This window comes from Epargyreus clarus, unplaced genomic scaffold (assembly GCF_041222505.1).
Source record: "Epargyreus clarus isolate Ecla_fem2 unplaced genomic scaffold, WU_Ecla_fem_2.2 ptg000021l, whole genome shotgun sequence".
In the NCBI taxonomy this organism is placed as follows: Eukaryota; Metazoa; Arthropoda; class Insecta; order Lepidoptera; family Hesperiidae; genus Epargyreus; species Epargyreus clarus.
In genome coordinates this window covers 5019537-5036233 of record NW_027332228.1, presented here as the reverse complement: position 1 = coordinate 5036233, position 16697 = coordinate 5019537, and the positions used below count along the sequence as shown (strand labels likewise).

At 38.9% G+C, this 16697-nt stretch overlaps 1 protein-coding gene across 8 annotated transcripts in view; it reads left to right on the top strand.

Moving 5' to 3' along the window:
• cno (adherens junction formation factor afadin) overlaps nucleotides 1-12610 on the top strand; it is a 59736-nt gene extending 47126 nt beyond the window's left edge. For 7 of the 8 annotated variants that reach the window (XM_073084331.1, XM_073084332.1, XM_073084330.1 and 4 more), the window contains 14 exons: nucleotides 2763-2976; nucleotides 4409-4537; nucleotides 5734-5839; nucleotides 5965-6248; nucleotides 6362-6431; nucleotides 6516-6612; nucleotides 6868-7036; nucleotides 7457-7577; nucleotides 7696-8058; nucleotides 8258-8463; nucleotides 8831-8993; nucleotides 10032-10147; nucleotides 10628-10763; nucleotides 10977-12610. In XM_073084331.1, coding sequence (XP_072940432.1) covers nucleotides 2763-2976; nucleotides 4409-4537; nucleotides 5734-5839; nucleotides 5965-6248; nucleotides 6362-6431; nucleotides 6516-6612; nucleotides 6868-7036; nucleotides 7457-7577; nucleotides 7696-8058; nucleotides 8258-8463; nucleotides 8831-8993; nucleotides 10032-10147; nucleotides 10628-10763; nucleotides 10977-11021 — 2219 coding nt within the window. In that variant the 3' untranslated portion in view covers nucleotides 11022-12610. Of the gene's footprint in view, nucleotides 1-427; nucleotides 2679-2762; nucleotides 2977-4408; nucleotides 4538-5733; nucleotides 5840-5964; nucleotides 6249-6361; nucleotides 6432-6515; nucleotides 6613-6867; nucleotides 7037-7456; nucleotides 7578-7695; nucleotides 8059-8257; nucleotides 8464-8830; nucleotides 8994-10031; nucleotides 10148-10627; nucleotides 10764-10976 lie in introns of those variants that run through there. The other variant, XM_073084333.1, reaches the window with a different exon arrangement.
• Nucleotides 12611-16697: the final 4087 nt, after the last annotated feature.

The following is a 16697-nucleotide window of genomic DNA, read 5'->3' as shown; positions in this document are numbered from 1 at the left end:
TTACCACCATGCTAACATTACTTTAGGATAAAATAAATCAAATAGATATTGCGAATAATAATCTAGTGTTATGATTTTTTTCAGAAAATAACATAAATTAATTATATTGAATATTGATGGATCATTTTTGTGTGGTATTAATGTCGAGTGGGTTGTGTGGCAGAGTCGGCGCCGCGCGACGCGGGCCGCGCTGTCAACCCGCACCCCGCGCTGCTGCGGCCCGCCTCGCCGCTCTCCGAGCTCGCCACCGCAGGCACAGGCCCTTCTCACTTTTTTCCATTTGTGTTGCCGTTTATGTTCTCGCAGTTTTCTTTTTTTTTTTCGATTTCTTCCGTATTTTGAGTTCCGGTACCGTCAAATTTTGTTTTGCTTCTTCTCAAAATGACGTTTCAGTCGTTTCAAATTTTTACGAGCTTCTCCATTCCAGGGTACGGGCGACGTCCTTGTCACACTAGGTGTCGTCTCCTGAGAGATGAGTCGACCGAGTCTAGCACGGATGAAAGCGAGGAGTGTAGACTCCAGTATCACGGTTCGATTCCTAGACTCGTCGTCACCTTAGATCGAGAGAACAATCAGCTGCAGGAAGATTTGTCTCCGGAGACTCCCACCTGCCCGGTGGAACTGAGAAGTGGTCCCCCTCCGCGACAGATACCCATATTCACGTTTACATGTGACGACACGGATGAGAAACGCCAAGGCGATTGTAGTAGTATACATGACACTTATGTTCCTCAGGAAGTTCCTCCAGTTGTTCCGGAACCTCCCGCCTATTACGAGCAGTCTAGTGAAAACGGCGAACCAATTTGTTTACCCCCACAAATGAAGCCCATAGATACTAAGTTAACGTTAGACTTATTCAATGCACGCAGCAAAGAAAACGAGCCGTACAGGCGCAGATGTACGGGAATCGATGAATGCGTTAGTGCTTGCGAGTGCTGTCGCTCCCCGCAACCGGAAGCTCAACAAATTCCGTTTATTGATGAACCAAATTCAGAACCTGTTATTTTCGAAAACGATATATGCGTACCAGACAAGGTTCCAACGCCAAAGATACGCCGGATCCTTCCGTCTTTATCATTAGATCAACCCGAGGAGATAAAGCCCGAAACTGCTGACGCATTTTGCCAAACTTCATCTTCACCATTTGAACCTGAACCTACACCGCTAATGCCACCCGAAACGCTTTACAGGAAGCCAGAATTGAGTTTGAATCTAAAGGATCTCAAAGATGAAAGTAAAAATATAGAAAACATGCATTGCCGTTTGAAACGAGCGTTGTTTAATATGTCGAAATCATTTTCAAAAGAGTCTGAGGACACTGAAGCATTATCCACGTATTCAACTTGTGAATCTTTCAATGAGGAACTCGTTTTAAAACAGCAAACACTAGCTAAAAACCTCGAAGATAAAACTACGGAAATCGGAGTGAAGAAAGTCCTCGATAGCGTGGACAGAAAATCGTGGAAATCACCCGACGAATACAGACCAGCTTTCGGTAAAGTTAAAGCGCTGGCGAAACATTTCAACAATATTAATTTGACATATTGTGTCAAAAATTACAAGCGTAATTGCCAATCGAGCCCAAATCTCAGCATCCGGCCCGATTCTAGTCTGAAGATCAAGGATAGATTACCATTGAGTGCCAGCTTAGCAGACATACAATACGATCAAGCCGGAACCGGAACCGAGACAAGCGAAAGCAAGACAGGAAAAATGTCTGAAGATGAGGTCAAGAGCATTCTGATCCAACTGGAAGACTGGTCGCAGTTCGGCTCGCGTGGGAGCGAGGACACGCTGGCGCAGGGGAACGAGTTCGAGTTGCCGAACCTGCCGTCCGAGGAGCACTCCGAGGGTTGTGCGCCGAACGGCGGAAGTTACATTTTCAGCGAGATAGTAGACAAGAAGCCGAGAACGATAACGCTGGACAACATAAGGCTCAGATCCAGCCAGTCGAGCCTGGCGGCGGCCAGCTGCCCCGACGTCCGCGGCGCGCCGGCCCCCCCCTCGCGTAAGCCTCCCCCGCACGCATGAAATAGGTGTGTTGACGTCGAATGCATGCTCACACCTATTCTTTAGTTCTTTCGTGCTGTGTCGTTTCACTTTACCGTCGTTAATTTTATTTTTAGATTCGAAGTTGACTGTAATTTAGTGTTCGTTATTCGCTGTTTTTTTTATTTTATTCTGTTCTGTTTCAGGTTTTTGTTGTATGACGTTTGTTGTTATTTTTTTTTTTGCACTTGTATCATCGCAAATATTGGTTGTAGTTTGTCAACTTTTTTTGTAGATTTTATTGATTGATTTGTTTCATTATATTCATTTTGATTGCTGTTTTCAGGCTTACGTACAATAGGTACTGCTGTAATTGTATTTTGTATAGATTTCTAGGCTTTATATGAAAACTGCATTGATGTTGTTAATTTTATTAAAATGTGTTCCATGTAGATGTTGGTCGACATCTTTTTTGTTACTTAAATCAGATTATTTTATATAATTTTCTATTTAAACTTTTAAATTATTATTTTATTGCATGAAATCTTTCGTAAGTAAGGTTTTTTTGGCTGCATCTTACGTACTACATATTCAAAGGGAAGGGTAAACAAATTAATCGGCACCACATAAAATTATAGACATTAAGTATAAATGGAACAGTTATAGATAGATTATTAGATTTTCTTTAACAATTAACAATACAAGTACTATTTATGAAATATTTAAAATTGAAATAATCGTTTGAAATAATGAATTATGTGTATATATTGTAGCGAGCGGTGCAGCGGGTGGTGCGGGCGGTGCGGGCGCGTTGCGGCGCGCGTCGGAGCGGGACCTGCCGGCGCGGCTGGCGGCCGAGCCCGTGAAGCCCAGCAAGAGCACGCCGGCGCTGCACCACGCCGCGCCGCCGCTCGCCGCGCCGCACGCGCCGCACACGCCGCCGCACGCCACACCCGCCGCGCTTGCCGCGCTCGCCTCGCCGCCCAGGTGAATGCATAACATTAACAATACAGAATTTGATCCTTACAAGCGACACTATCAGATAGTGCAATAATATAGAAGGTGTATTTCATTTAAATAAACTCGTTCGATTCCCGGCTAGCGAAAAACATTTAAGAAAGTAATGATGCAGTTTTAATTTTTATCAATATCGGCCTCGTAACTCCTTTCATCATTTTCGCTAATCCTTATAGTTTCGGATTTGGCTCTGAAGGTCCGTTTGAAAAATTCACCCTATATATTGATCACTTTTTTAACTTTGTCAATGTTAACATAAGTACAGGATGACTCCAAATTTTCTCTATCCCGCTATTAGATACGAGTATCTCTCCGCAACATTCTGCATTATCTTACATCATACATACGTATATCTCACCGCCTTGTAATTGAAGGAAGCCATTAAATGACTGAACGACAGTTTTGTCACCTATTTAATGGCTGTCATCGAAAACACGACATCGAAGAAAAAGTGCAGAGAAATACCGTTTCATTCGTACTACATTTTTTTAATATTTTTCTAACACGAAAATAGATGACATTGACAATTTCTATTATCAAAACTGGTTACGTTTTCTCGTTAGGAGTGAGTAGTCTTTATTAATCTATGATCTTACATTTTCTTGTTAGGAGTGAGTAGTCTTTATTAATGTATGATCTTACCCTTAAGACTTCTTTTGTACTCAAGTTTTACGATTATCAAAGCCCATTTATTCTACACTAACTGTTGGGTTTTTAGCATATTTATTCAGTGAAAACGGTACGACAGCGAATACAGCGAATGACATCGCTTTAAATGTGACACAGCATTATGAAAAAACATTATATAGATTGAGTTTATACATTGCCAATCTAACACCGGCCCTTAAACCAATCTCATATATAAACTAACATTTCATATACTTAGCTGTCGAAATTAAACATAATATCTTTAATACATACTCAGCACAAGTTACAGTTGTGTACAAGGTCCTTAACAATCGTAAGTCGTTACACATATACATTAACAATTCCTCTCAATACACAAACAGTTGAACGTCAGTAAGTAATACAAATATTAAAGACATTGTACACTGTTTACAAATAAAATTCATCAAAAATAATTTATCAACCATTACACAAACATAAACCTTTTACAAATTTATCATGTAAAACTTTCGTTAATGGTTTAGTTAAAATATCTGCTATCACTAACTAATAAAAATAAAAAAAAATACAATTATTTTCTAAGTTTTTATATTACTGCTGTTATATATTACATTATATTTATTATTGTTGTTATTAATGAAATCAACGTGAAATTGTAAATAATATGTAATATATAGCAGTAATATAAAAACTTAGAAAATAATTGTTTTTTTTTATTAGTTAATGTGGAGTTTTACGATTAGCTGTTGTTAATAACATTTGTTCGTCCACGTAGCGGCGGCAGCGCTGGGGGCGGCGGCGCGGCGGGCTCGTGGGCGCACAAGTCGCGCAGCAGCCACAACCTGGCCGCGCACCCGCCCGACGCCTTCTACCAGAACCTGGCCGCCGTGCACTCGCAACACAGGTACGAACATTTCGGTTCTACATTTTCGGTTAAGTTACTTTAAATATTTAATTTTTTAGGTCTGATTTTGAAATAACAATTTGGAATATTTTTCTTTTGAATACTTTCTTGCTCAAATTGATACTCGTACGTGAACATTTCTTTTAAATTAAATATGCTAAAGAAACACATCTTCTTATGTTCTTTAAAAAAATTCAGGAACGGCTGCAATTTGTTTAATTACAATGATATAAAATTCAGTTAACGTCAGCACACAGTGAATAACTTACAATTTCAAGTGAAGGACAATCAATTCGTTAATAATATATTTTTAGGAAAGTCACTTTATTTTTTTTTAATTATAACAAAGGACAATGCCCATGAAAGTATGGACCGCCGTCCAGAGTTGCATCAAATTGAAACTTGTTGAGGACGATGTATAATTAACCAAATACTAGCACCAATAATTATTTTTAGATCAGCACCCGGGTTCTGAAGTTATTTACCGAAAAGTTACATAACCTCAAAATCGAAAATATCCGACGATAGATTGATGGTCGGTTTTAACTGATAGTAGGTACCTATAATGTAGTTCGATTAACATATTCCATTTACTTTTAAAGGTAGTAGGTAAAAAACCTAAAATAATCCTAAAAACCTAAAATAATGAATTCCGAGAATAAAATACCGCCATTTTAATTTTTAAGAACAACAATCAACATTTCGTCTTATTTAATCTTAAATGGAACCCCCTTGTTCAAAGAAACTATTCTGATCGACAAACTATGTAAAAAAATCAAAAAAATAATTTTAATATTACTTTCATTTTGATACATGAGAAAAATCATAAGTCAAAACACTAATAGATCTTATTGAATTCCGAGTATAAAATTCCGCCATTTTAATTTTTAAAAACAACAATCAACATTTCGACTTACGAGTATGTTATCTTAAATGGAATCCCCTGTTCAAAGAAACTATTCTGATCGACAAATTATGTAAAAAAATCAAAAAATAATTTTAATATTACTTTCATTTTGACGCATGAGAAAAATGAGTACCAAGAATGGGCATTCTCCTTTAGTGTTATAAATTGATATAATAAATTTAGATTAATAAATATATTATGGTGATGTTGTAGAATGTTTTAATATTACAGAAGTACTCTTCTCTCTCTCTCATTATACGAGTTAAGTACAAAGTTAAATTCATTTCAGATGGTCATCCCTTCGTAGTTCGAGTGGCAGTAACCGGCCCCAGTCTGCTCATTTCTCGGCCACCGCCGAGTCTCAAGCGGAGAGCCCTGCCGCCGTACACCATCAGGTTTGCTTATGTTACATTTCAAAAGCAGTGGAATCTCACAATTTATTTCGAACAATTAATTTTCATCATCATCTCAGTTTTTCGTTAAAAAAAAACTGAGGAAAATAAATAGAAACATTTTGCAGACAAACCAGTCTAGTGCCGCGAACGCCCGAGCAGCCAAGCTAGCGGAAATGTCCGAGGAGGTGTCTAGGCGGCAACAACAGCAGCAGCAATTGCAACAGCAGCACCAGCAGCAGATGCACCAACAGCAGCTGCACCAGCAGCAGATGCAGCAGCAGCAGATGTTGCTGGGGCAGCAGAAGGCGATGTCGCAGCAGCAGCTGAGCCAGAGCCAGCTGCACATCGCGGCGCAGCAGTACGGGCACACCCCGCCCCAACCGTACCACAACCAACACCAACCACAGAGGTACAACAAATCACTGTAAAAACGCATTTGTTCTCTATAGATTGGGCAATTGGACAAACATTTCGAGGACTATAATCCCCTTTATTTTTTACAAACATTTACTTTACTTTTAGGTATGAGTGGCACCCGTCTGGTCCTCCCTCGCCACAAAGATCGCAACCACCAGTCGCGCCTAAGCCAATGGTATTTTTTCTAATACATTAACAATTTATTACTTTAATAAGTATAAACATAACATAATAGAAAATCTTTTATTTCGTTTCTCAGGGGACGAGAAAACCTGAAACAGAATTAGATGAACAACATCACCTCCAGCAGCACTCGCAGATGCACAATAGTTCTATTATACAACCGACCGAAGATGGTAAATTAACTTTACATAGTATTTTTTCTGCATTTTCCCGGCTAGTAAATGGTGCATATTTTGCAGGCAAGATCAGTAACAAATTACTTTAAATGTTTTATTTTACTTGAAACGAAACTATGTAACACGTACATACCAACAATTTGGATTTGGTTTCTTGCTCAAATTGGTACGTGGACATTTTTTAATTAAATATGCTAAAAAAACATTACTTCTTATGTGCGCCACACACTTCTTTAATTTTGCTAATTGTAGAGCGATACGTGGCGAGCGCGTCGGAGCCGCCGGCGGTGTCGATGTACCCGGCGGGCGGCGCGGGGGGCGGTGCGGGGGGCGGGCGGCCGGCCGCCGCGCACAACCCCTGGCAGCGCGAGGAGCGCGAGCGGCAGGCCGAGGCGCGCCGCGCACAGGCCCGCGCGCGAAGGTGCGTAACTTTCCTCTATGCCTGCACGGTGAACGACTACTTTAATGTGCCTGACAGTTTTCATACACATCGATTGGTCAATGCTGAAAATTATATGAATAAATAAAATTGAAGTGTCCGTTTGTGTGTCAAACTAACAGCTTTTTGCTAAATGCTTATGCAAGTATATGTATAAGATGCTTATAATAATTATAATTTAAATTTTTGTTTCTTTGTTCCGGCTTCACTGGCAGTTATCTAATTTTATAAGGAAAATTACTTTAATTATTTAAGTAGTGTTACAGGCAAAAAAAAACTCATGCAATCTCCCGAGTTTTTACACATTAAATGCTCTGGAAATCGCGGGACACAACTCGTTTAAATATACAAATTTATTGAAAATGAAATTGAAATATTAAATATGATATGCACATTTTACAGAGACGCAGCTATTGCGCAGCTGTTGTCGCTGGGCGCCGCCAGGACGCCCGTGCAGAACCAGCAATTACGCGCGCTGCAACTTGAAAGAGATTTCGAACGACGAGCTACTCAACACGATCATGTATGCTTACTTTGTACCTATATGTGTAATGCGATAGAAATCGGTGATCATATTTATTGTAATGTTTTGTCGATTATTGATTATTCCCACTGCAGTATTATATGTATTACATTGACAGGATGATGGGGGAAACGCGGAGGCAGAGCCTGATGAAGAAGACACTTCACCGCCTCCTTCGCCACCCGCCGTACCATCGACGCACTTCGTACACGCACCTCACACCACATATAACCAACATAGTCAACACGCATCACATGTCATCAATACTACATACGCCTCGCACGCGGCACATGCGCCGCACGCCGCACACGTGCACGCCGCGCAGGCCCCGCCTCCCGCACACGCCCCGCCCCCCGCGCAAGCTCCGCCCCCGTCACATGCCGCGCCGCTAGAAGATATGCGAGCGCCACCTCATCCGCCGAAGTCCATACTCAAGACGAACAGTCGTCCGGAAGTCACTAATGGATATGCGCCCGAAAATGTAAGTGTGTCGCCTAATCATGTTTTAAGAATAATTTTACAAAAAAAAATATTGACACAACGTGCTAGTAAATGGCTATGAGTGTTGAAAATGATAATTGTTAATTCGTTTATTGATTACATGATAATCATACAACACAGGCTTTAATAGTATCTATTGGTAAGTCCGTTAAAATATTATCTTTCTAACAAATATCCAGAATATTGAGGAGAGTCGCGTATCGGAGGTGACGAGCAGCATGGCCAGCGCCATGGTGTCGAGCGCGGTGAGTACGGCGAGCGTTGCGGCGAGCGGCGCGGCGGGCAGCGGGCCGCCCGCGCCGCCCGAGCGCGGCTCGTCCTTCGCGGTGATGGCCGGCCGACATCTGCACGCCGCGCACCAGCAGGAAGCCGCTGTCCCGCCGCAGTCAGTATTATATGTTTAATGATATATTTACTTAATAAATATATAATTTTCATTTTAGGTACTGCTACAAAGTATTACTCGACCAAGCCAACTAGACGAATGGATGGAATCCGGCCTCTCCCCCCCGAGTACCGCTCATGTTCCGCTCACATCCTAGTACTGTTCGGAACTAAACTCTCACTCTTACAATTCATAAATAATTTCTGGATTATATTTTGGTTTATTATTTTTTATTGTTATCAGTGTACATAGTTATTGTTTCTTGGTTATTTATTAAGTTTTGACTGTACCGTGTGTATCAAAACGGGAAAAAAAGACTATTCATAGCAGAGAGTGAACAATGATAATAATGTTCGGTTCGATATAGATCTCCGGTGGGTGCGGCGCGCGACAAGCGGGTGTCGTTCCACGAGCGCGCGGCGGCGGCGCCCGCGTCGCCCGCGCCGCCCGCGCCGCCCGCCAGCTCGCCGCCGCCGCTCGACGCGCCGCTCGACGCCGCGCACGAGCCGCCCGCGCGAGAGGATCCCGATGTGAGTGCACGCCTCCCAAACTAGTATAAACCTTAAGCCCGCACCACATTCTCACGAGGAGTTCGTGAGAACGCGAGAACGCAAAAAAAACATGTTTCGTATAGGCTCTACACACATTCTCGTTTCTCGTGCTTTTCTCGCGTTCTCGCGAGAATGTGGAGCGGGCTTTAGTGCGTCGTTCAACGCAATAGGGAATTAATTTTTATTTTAAATCACTTGTAACTTCGTTTTTACACAGTGAAAAATCGAACCGAAAACCGCTGGTAGTGTTTGATTTTTTTGTTTATTATTTAAAGATCGATCAAATTTAACAAGTTTAAACGCCGTCAATTTTCGCGCTCTTTGACTAACGACAGAGACATGTATTGTATTATGATTTAAGGCCTGGCCAAACAGAACGCGTTTAAGGGCCACGCTAGGCGATAGTTCTAGAACAAAATCCTAACGCCGCTCTAGCGCAGGATTGTGTTGTACTGATTTGTTACTAAGCGGTCACACAGAGCGCGTACGCGTACGTCGCGCCGCTGGGAGTTCTTGTCGCCGGGCGTTGTATTTTTTTACAGATTTGCGTACAATCGGTATTATATGGGAAAAATTAGGCGCGCGCGTACGCGCTCTGTGTGGCCGCTTACTAGTAACTCAGTACAATAAAACTCAGCTACGTCAAGATTTACTTCTAGCGCTAACTCCCTAGCGCTGCGCGAGTACACGCGCTCTGTGTAGCCAGGCCTTCAAAGTTTTCAGGTTTAATCGCTATTTAAATCATGGGAAAGCACCCCAACATGAAAATTCCCTATTTCGACAGTAGTTCGTTTATCCCTTTGCTACAAGGGTTGCGAAGAGGGTAAACCTACGTTATTATCTTATAGTCGATCCCGGGCGATTAGTGATGAAATTTAGGAGGCATGTATGTTAACTAATTCAGGTTATGATTACGTCTGTTGTTTATACGTTTAAGATAGTCTTTGCGGTGTTTTTATTTTAAATAAAGTAAAGCGTTAACGTGACATAATATAAAGAAACATTTTTTATTTTCAGAGATTTATAGAAGAAGCCGAGAACATGCTAGCCGGGCCTATCTCTCCGGGCGCGGCGGTATCGTCCGCCGCGGTCACGCATACGCCAGGCGTCATCGGCGCTCAAGAAGTTTACCGGTAACACATAATCGTTAAATCTTTAGTTACTTTTCGTTATTACATGAATCACACAAATTGCAGTCACAGAAAAATGTATGGATTGCCTAGCACAATAAGTAGTTTAAAATACATACATACGGTATTTGTTTATTAGGTATACATTAAAAATATGTTACTTAATATCAAATTAAAATATCGTTACAATACATATATATATATATATATATATATATATATATATGTGTGACCGCTCAGATATATATATATATATATATATCTGAGCGGTCACACAGAGCGCGAGTACGCTTGTCGCGGCGCTCGACGTTCTTGCCGCCGGGCTTTGTAATACTTTACACATTTGCGTACCTGCGTCATTGCATGGGAAAAATTACGCGCGGGCGTACGAAGGTTTACTACTAGCGCTAACGTCCTAGCGTGGCGCTAGAATACGCGCTGTGCCCGGCCAGGCCTCAATATGTGTGTGTGTGGTGTGCGCAGGGACCCGCGCGCGCGGCGGCTGGCGGAGGCGCAGGCGCGCGCGCCGGCCGCGCCCGTGCCCGAGCACCTCTCCTTCAAGGAGAAGATGAAGATGTTCGCGCTCGAGTCCGGCGAGGCTTCCACGCCCAAGGACAAGGTATCGTCGCACATGTCTCATTATTTGTGGGAACGAAATGCAGAGTGACCGAGGTGGCCAACCGGGGTCCCGTCGACGTACCGAATGTGCGTTCGAGATCTGTGCGAAAACACATTTAAATGCTGCACGTTTGAAAAGAGAAACGATCCCTTGGATTTCATTAATTTAAGATTATTGCCTACTTTATTTAATGAAGATAATCTATTTTTGCAGGTAAAAATATCACGTGCGCAACGCGACATTGACGCAGTGCACTAGTAGTTCCATAAATAAGTTTCAAATCGTCAGTAGTATTTTCCAAATCATATTTTAAAGTATGCAATGTTTTAAATATTATGTCGTCGTGATGAAGATCCAGTAATGAATCTGTTAAAAGCGAAAGATTTGGTTATTTACACGTTCGTTTTCGATAGACTTACTATTCTGGATCTATATTTTCTTGTATATTTTAACCATGGACCAGATAATAATATGTACTCGTAGATATTATGTGAATGCGACTAACTCCTACACGGCCTGCCTTTATCGAAACATACACCAATTTATACGACAAATGTAGATGTAAGCAACATTTTAAAATAAATAATATTTTATGATAAATAGGTTTTGATCAATATTTAAAACATATATGCCTAAGCAGCTAGTGCAATGATTTGTAGTGATGTCAAAGCAACTATAATGTATAGAAATTTATTTGGTTATTGTATTCCAAATGACATATATATATATATTAAATTTATAGTAATATTTTCGTGATAAATTTTAGTGGCACGTTGAAATTATTGAATTTTCCAAATTTACCCATGTGCCATTGTAATAAAATATTTATTACATTGTTAATATTTTACGATTTTTAAGGTTTTCGTCCGGACCAAATAAAATTTCGAAATTTGCCGGTGCCTTTTTGTGTACCTTAGGAAATATAGCATCCATCATATTTATTGAATTATGTACTAAACAAGTTCAAAGCCTTTCACTACACTACTTAAATTTAAGCTTCGTTACATTCCAAAGAATGAGTCTTTATTGTTTTTTCTATCTTTTCACGTAGATCATTCCTATAAAATTTACTTGAGTCATCCATTAAAAATTTTATGTGTATGACACAATGTTTACTATGACTTATAATTATACTGCATTATTCCCTATAATTTCTTTAACATTCTTATGATGAAACGAGTGCTACTTCAATTTATTATATAATAATGACATAAAGCAATAAGACAGTGTGAGCCTTTTATATTATGTAAATACACGTAATATTAATATTTTTAAGCACATATTTGTGCCAAAATTATACACTTGTGACAAAAATGGGAACCAAGAGTACATTTTATGCGGCAGCTACGTCAGCAGGTAGGTCCCGCCAGGTGGCGCTCGGCTCGCCGCCCCACACTTCGGTTGCTATTTGCATCGGTACTCGTGGCACCAATATTTTGTATATAATTTATAGGAAGTAAGCCCTTTGTAATGAGTTGAAGTTTTGTACACCTGTTTGTATATGTAAATGTTTATTTAAAATATTACAACAATTATATCAAGAGTTTACATATGAAATGTAGGAGAAGCGAGGCCTATATAAGAGATAGATATTAGAATATAGTCTCTGAGAAGATTTTACATTCTCAGTATTTCACCCAACGATAGTCAATTAGAAAAAGTTGAGATTTATTTGTAGAATGGTTTTCAGTTGTTTCTTATTTGTATATACTTACTATTAGAAGGAAAATGTAAAAATAGTTGCAATCAAAATTTATTCGAAATTGCAATTTGATTACTAATACTTACTACACAAAATTAATTGTATTTTATCTATCTGAAGAAGAAATAAAATAATTTACAATTTACGCCGTTTTTTTATTTAACTAATATATTATTAGTACTCCTTAATATTTTTTATTTTTCTGTGGTATAGAATTAGCCGAAGAGTCAATAAAATTATAGCATAACATCATAGATTAGTAAAGATTACTCACTCCTAACAAGAAAATGTACCCAGTTTTGAGAATTGAAATAGTTGCGTAAAAAAGTTTTGCCACGTCTCCGTGCTAAAATGTCCCTTAAATATTTGAAATACTTATTTATTTATTATGTTAATTACGCAGTATTAGTTATTTATTCGTAAATTTTCTCTAAAAATGTTTTTATTTGTCAAGAATTCAAAAAAAAGAACTTACTAATAAGCTGTTTGTGGCTTCATTCAATTTCAAGGCGGCGAAGTATCTTTACTAATCTATGCATAACATGGTGACTCTATATTTTGTCCGTTTAAAATACTTTTCATAAAACATCACCCATCTTACATTTGTACGCACTTTTATGGGATGTCCTTACTTATTATTGTATAATGTAAATGCTTTTCATGCATTAATAATATGGTGATGGACCCACTATCCCCGGCCGTACTCCGGGTAGTGTGGTGGGTCTATTACGATTAAAACGGTGTTATCCAATAGATATGAACAACAACAACACTGTGTGTGTTGTCAATAACACTATGTGTGATAATTGATTAATTAAAGTAAAGTAGATACTTTATTCTCTTTTATTTTAATTAAGTCGTTGGTATAAGAATTTTATATTTAAATACGCAAGATAATTCGTTTAAAATATCGCTTAGTCTGTAATAAATGACTAAGAAATAGGTATTCTTTGAGAAAAAAATGATTTCCAAAAGTTAGTTCTTGTACTTAGTTCTATTAGTTAGTATTTCCCTCATAAGATTTTAATGTACTTATGATCCCAAATGAATATTAGTTATTTAGCTGTAATGTTTAAAAGGACATTTAATAAATTGGCAGCCTGATGTTTAGGCCATTCACACAATAGGGTGACCATGTGATAAAAAAATCTCTGACCTTATCTTCAAAGAAGAAACCAATCTACCAATTAAATCTAGGTTAAATTGAATTCACCCGCTCGCAGAGCACTGTCGAGCCTTTTATATAAATATACAAAAGTAAATAAACAAAACTAAACGAACAGGGTGCTGCAGCAGTGCTCTGCGAGCGGTTCAATTCAAATTAGGTTTTCTTATTAAGATTGTATTTGTAATAAAAATATTGTCGCTATAACCCATAGGTTAGATTTTATTAACGTTATAGCATAATCACCATTTACTATACTCAGCCTGGGGTGGAAGTTGAATGAAGGCCCCCAGTGTAAAAAGTTAATTTGATTTTACAAAAGTACATAATACACTCACTGGGAAAATAAACCGCCCACCCTTCTTAAAAGTGCCACAGTGCATTTTTTTATGAATAGTGAACATTAATTCGATGTTTGTTATTTCTAAAGTGGGTCCTTGGACAACGATTTATGGCACAGACACTTGATTTGTGTGTATTATTGAGCCACAAGCACCTTTTTAGTGTTTTAGCCGAATTTTGACTGTTATACTGAAAACATTACGTGGTGCAAAACTGTGGAAGTTTCTTTTCGGGACTTCTTGGTTTATTTTCTGTTTTCCTTTGTGGTATTTTTTATAAACCATAAACATGCCTCTGAATGCGGCTGGAGCCGCCAGGGCTGTGGGTTTAACTGACGCTGGCCTTGGCCAGCGTCGTATCGCTCTAATTATGGGTGTGCAGCGAACAACTGTACGGGATGCGATTCGGTGCTTCCGGGAGACGGGATCCTTCGCGCGCAGGTCTCAGCCGGTCAGGCGCAGGGCAGTTAGTCCAGGACGAATTGGCGCATGAGTACCGAAAACTATTCCACCTCAATTTTTTTATGCGATCCTCTTTAAATTGTCCTACTGGTGATATAAATGCATGTTGCCATGGAGCAACCCCGTGCCATATTGTTTAAACTGAAATTGTTTAAACAATTGCAAGGAATTGTTATTTTTCAACCGGACAATTTTTTTTTATATTCTTTATTGAAATACGAATAAAAAAAGTCCTATGACTTTTCACGATAAAGTTAATATTTTTAGAGATATGAATTTTTAAAGGTTCGAAAAATCTCAAATTTGGGTACTTTTGACCCATGAAAAATATATTAAAAAAAAAAAATATATAAATAATATATTTTTTTTTAATTCTTTATACAATAGTTAATAATATTCTTAATAGAGACTTTTAAAAATTTTATTGTTTATACCTGTTTTATAATTGTTAATTTCACGCGCTCACAAGTATGCGCCGCTTACCTTTAAGTATCGCCGTCTCTCTCTGACTCATGCGCTGCATCGGCCTCTCTATGTCCTGAATCATTATTTATCATTTCTCTTAAAAACTATTAACTTTATCAAGATTGTTAAAGAGAGCAATGTTATTAATAATTAAATTGTCTACAATTTGTTTCTCATAATTTTTTTTCTGAAATCAATTTTACGAAAGTTATTTAAGCATGAATCGGAACATGTAAATAAAATTACTTTTTTATCAGTTTATATTATTTTTTTGTTATTATCATAGTTATTATCATAGAGAGAGACGGCGATACTTAAAGGTAAGCGGCGCATACTTGTGAGCGCGTGAAATTAACAATTATAAAACAGGTATAAACAATAAAATTTTTAAAAGTCTCTATTAAGAATATTATTAACTATTGTATAAAGAATTAAAAAAAAATATTATTTATATATTTTTTTTTTTTAATATATTTTTCATGGGTCAAAAGTACCCAAATTTGAGATTTTTCGAACCTTTAAAAATTCATATCTCTAAAAATATTAACTTTATCGTGAAAAGTCATAGGACTTTTTTTATTCGTATTTCAATAAAGAATATAAAAAAAATTTGTCCGGTTGAAAAATAACAATTCCTTGCAATTGTTTAAACAATTTCAGTTTAAACAATATGGCACGGGGTTGCCCCATGGCAACATGCATTTATTTCACCAGTAGGACAATTTAAAGAGGATCGCATAAAAAAATTGAGGTGGAATAGTTTTCGGTACTAATGCGCCAATTCCTCCTGGAATAAGTGGCGTCACCGCTGAACTTCAGCTCGAGATGACAGGTTTATTGTGAGCAACATCTTACGAGATCACTTCTCTACAGCTGTTGAAGCAAGAAGTCGATTGCGTAACGTGAGCGTCAGTGAAAGGACAGTAAGAAGAATACTGGCAGAAATAAATTTGAGTGCTTTCCGCCCATTTCAATCCCCACAATTACTAAGCCACTATCAAAAGGACAGACTTCCATTTGCTAGCGAGCAATCAAATTGGACGATGGACGATTGGAGTAGTTCTGTTTTCCGATGAAAGCAGAATTGCTCTTAGAGGACCAGGTGGACGTCAAGGAGTCTACAGACGCCCAAATGAGCGGTTTGCACTTTGTGCATTAGTCGAAACCGTCGGTTATCATTATGGTTTGGGACGAAATCTCTTATAAAGCCCGTACAGACGTGGTCATATTCAATAGAGAAAGCGTAAATGCTCAGCGATACGTGGATGCAATGCCGTCGCCAGCGGTAGCCAGGGCCTTAATCCCATCCTGACAAACCTTAAAAGAAGGATCTGGGCACGGGTTCCAGCTCCGACCACCATAAAAGCCCTCAGAACCACCGTAAAAGAACAGTGGCACAACATTTCCACATATCCAAGACATCATGGATGAACTTCCGAATGGGAACCAGGGGAGGCCACACTCATTATTGAAAATTTTGTGAGTAAACAAATAAAATCTTTTTCGTGCTTTAAAATATGTAAGTGGCCGGTTAATTGTGCCGGTGAGTGTATGTCTCATATACTTATTCACCAACAAATACGTATGTCTGTTAAGGTTTGATTCCGGCGACCTTGTTTTTTTAGCTGATACACATTTCACAGATTGATTGGTTCTGACCTTATTTTCACAGACACATATTTATATTTTTCTTCTATGAACATTTTAACTACTACTTTTTAGTTCAGAAGGGTTAGCAACTGTGTTCTTGCCCAAAGGCCCGATGCGGACCGACCGACCGTACCAACCAGGGGTACGGC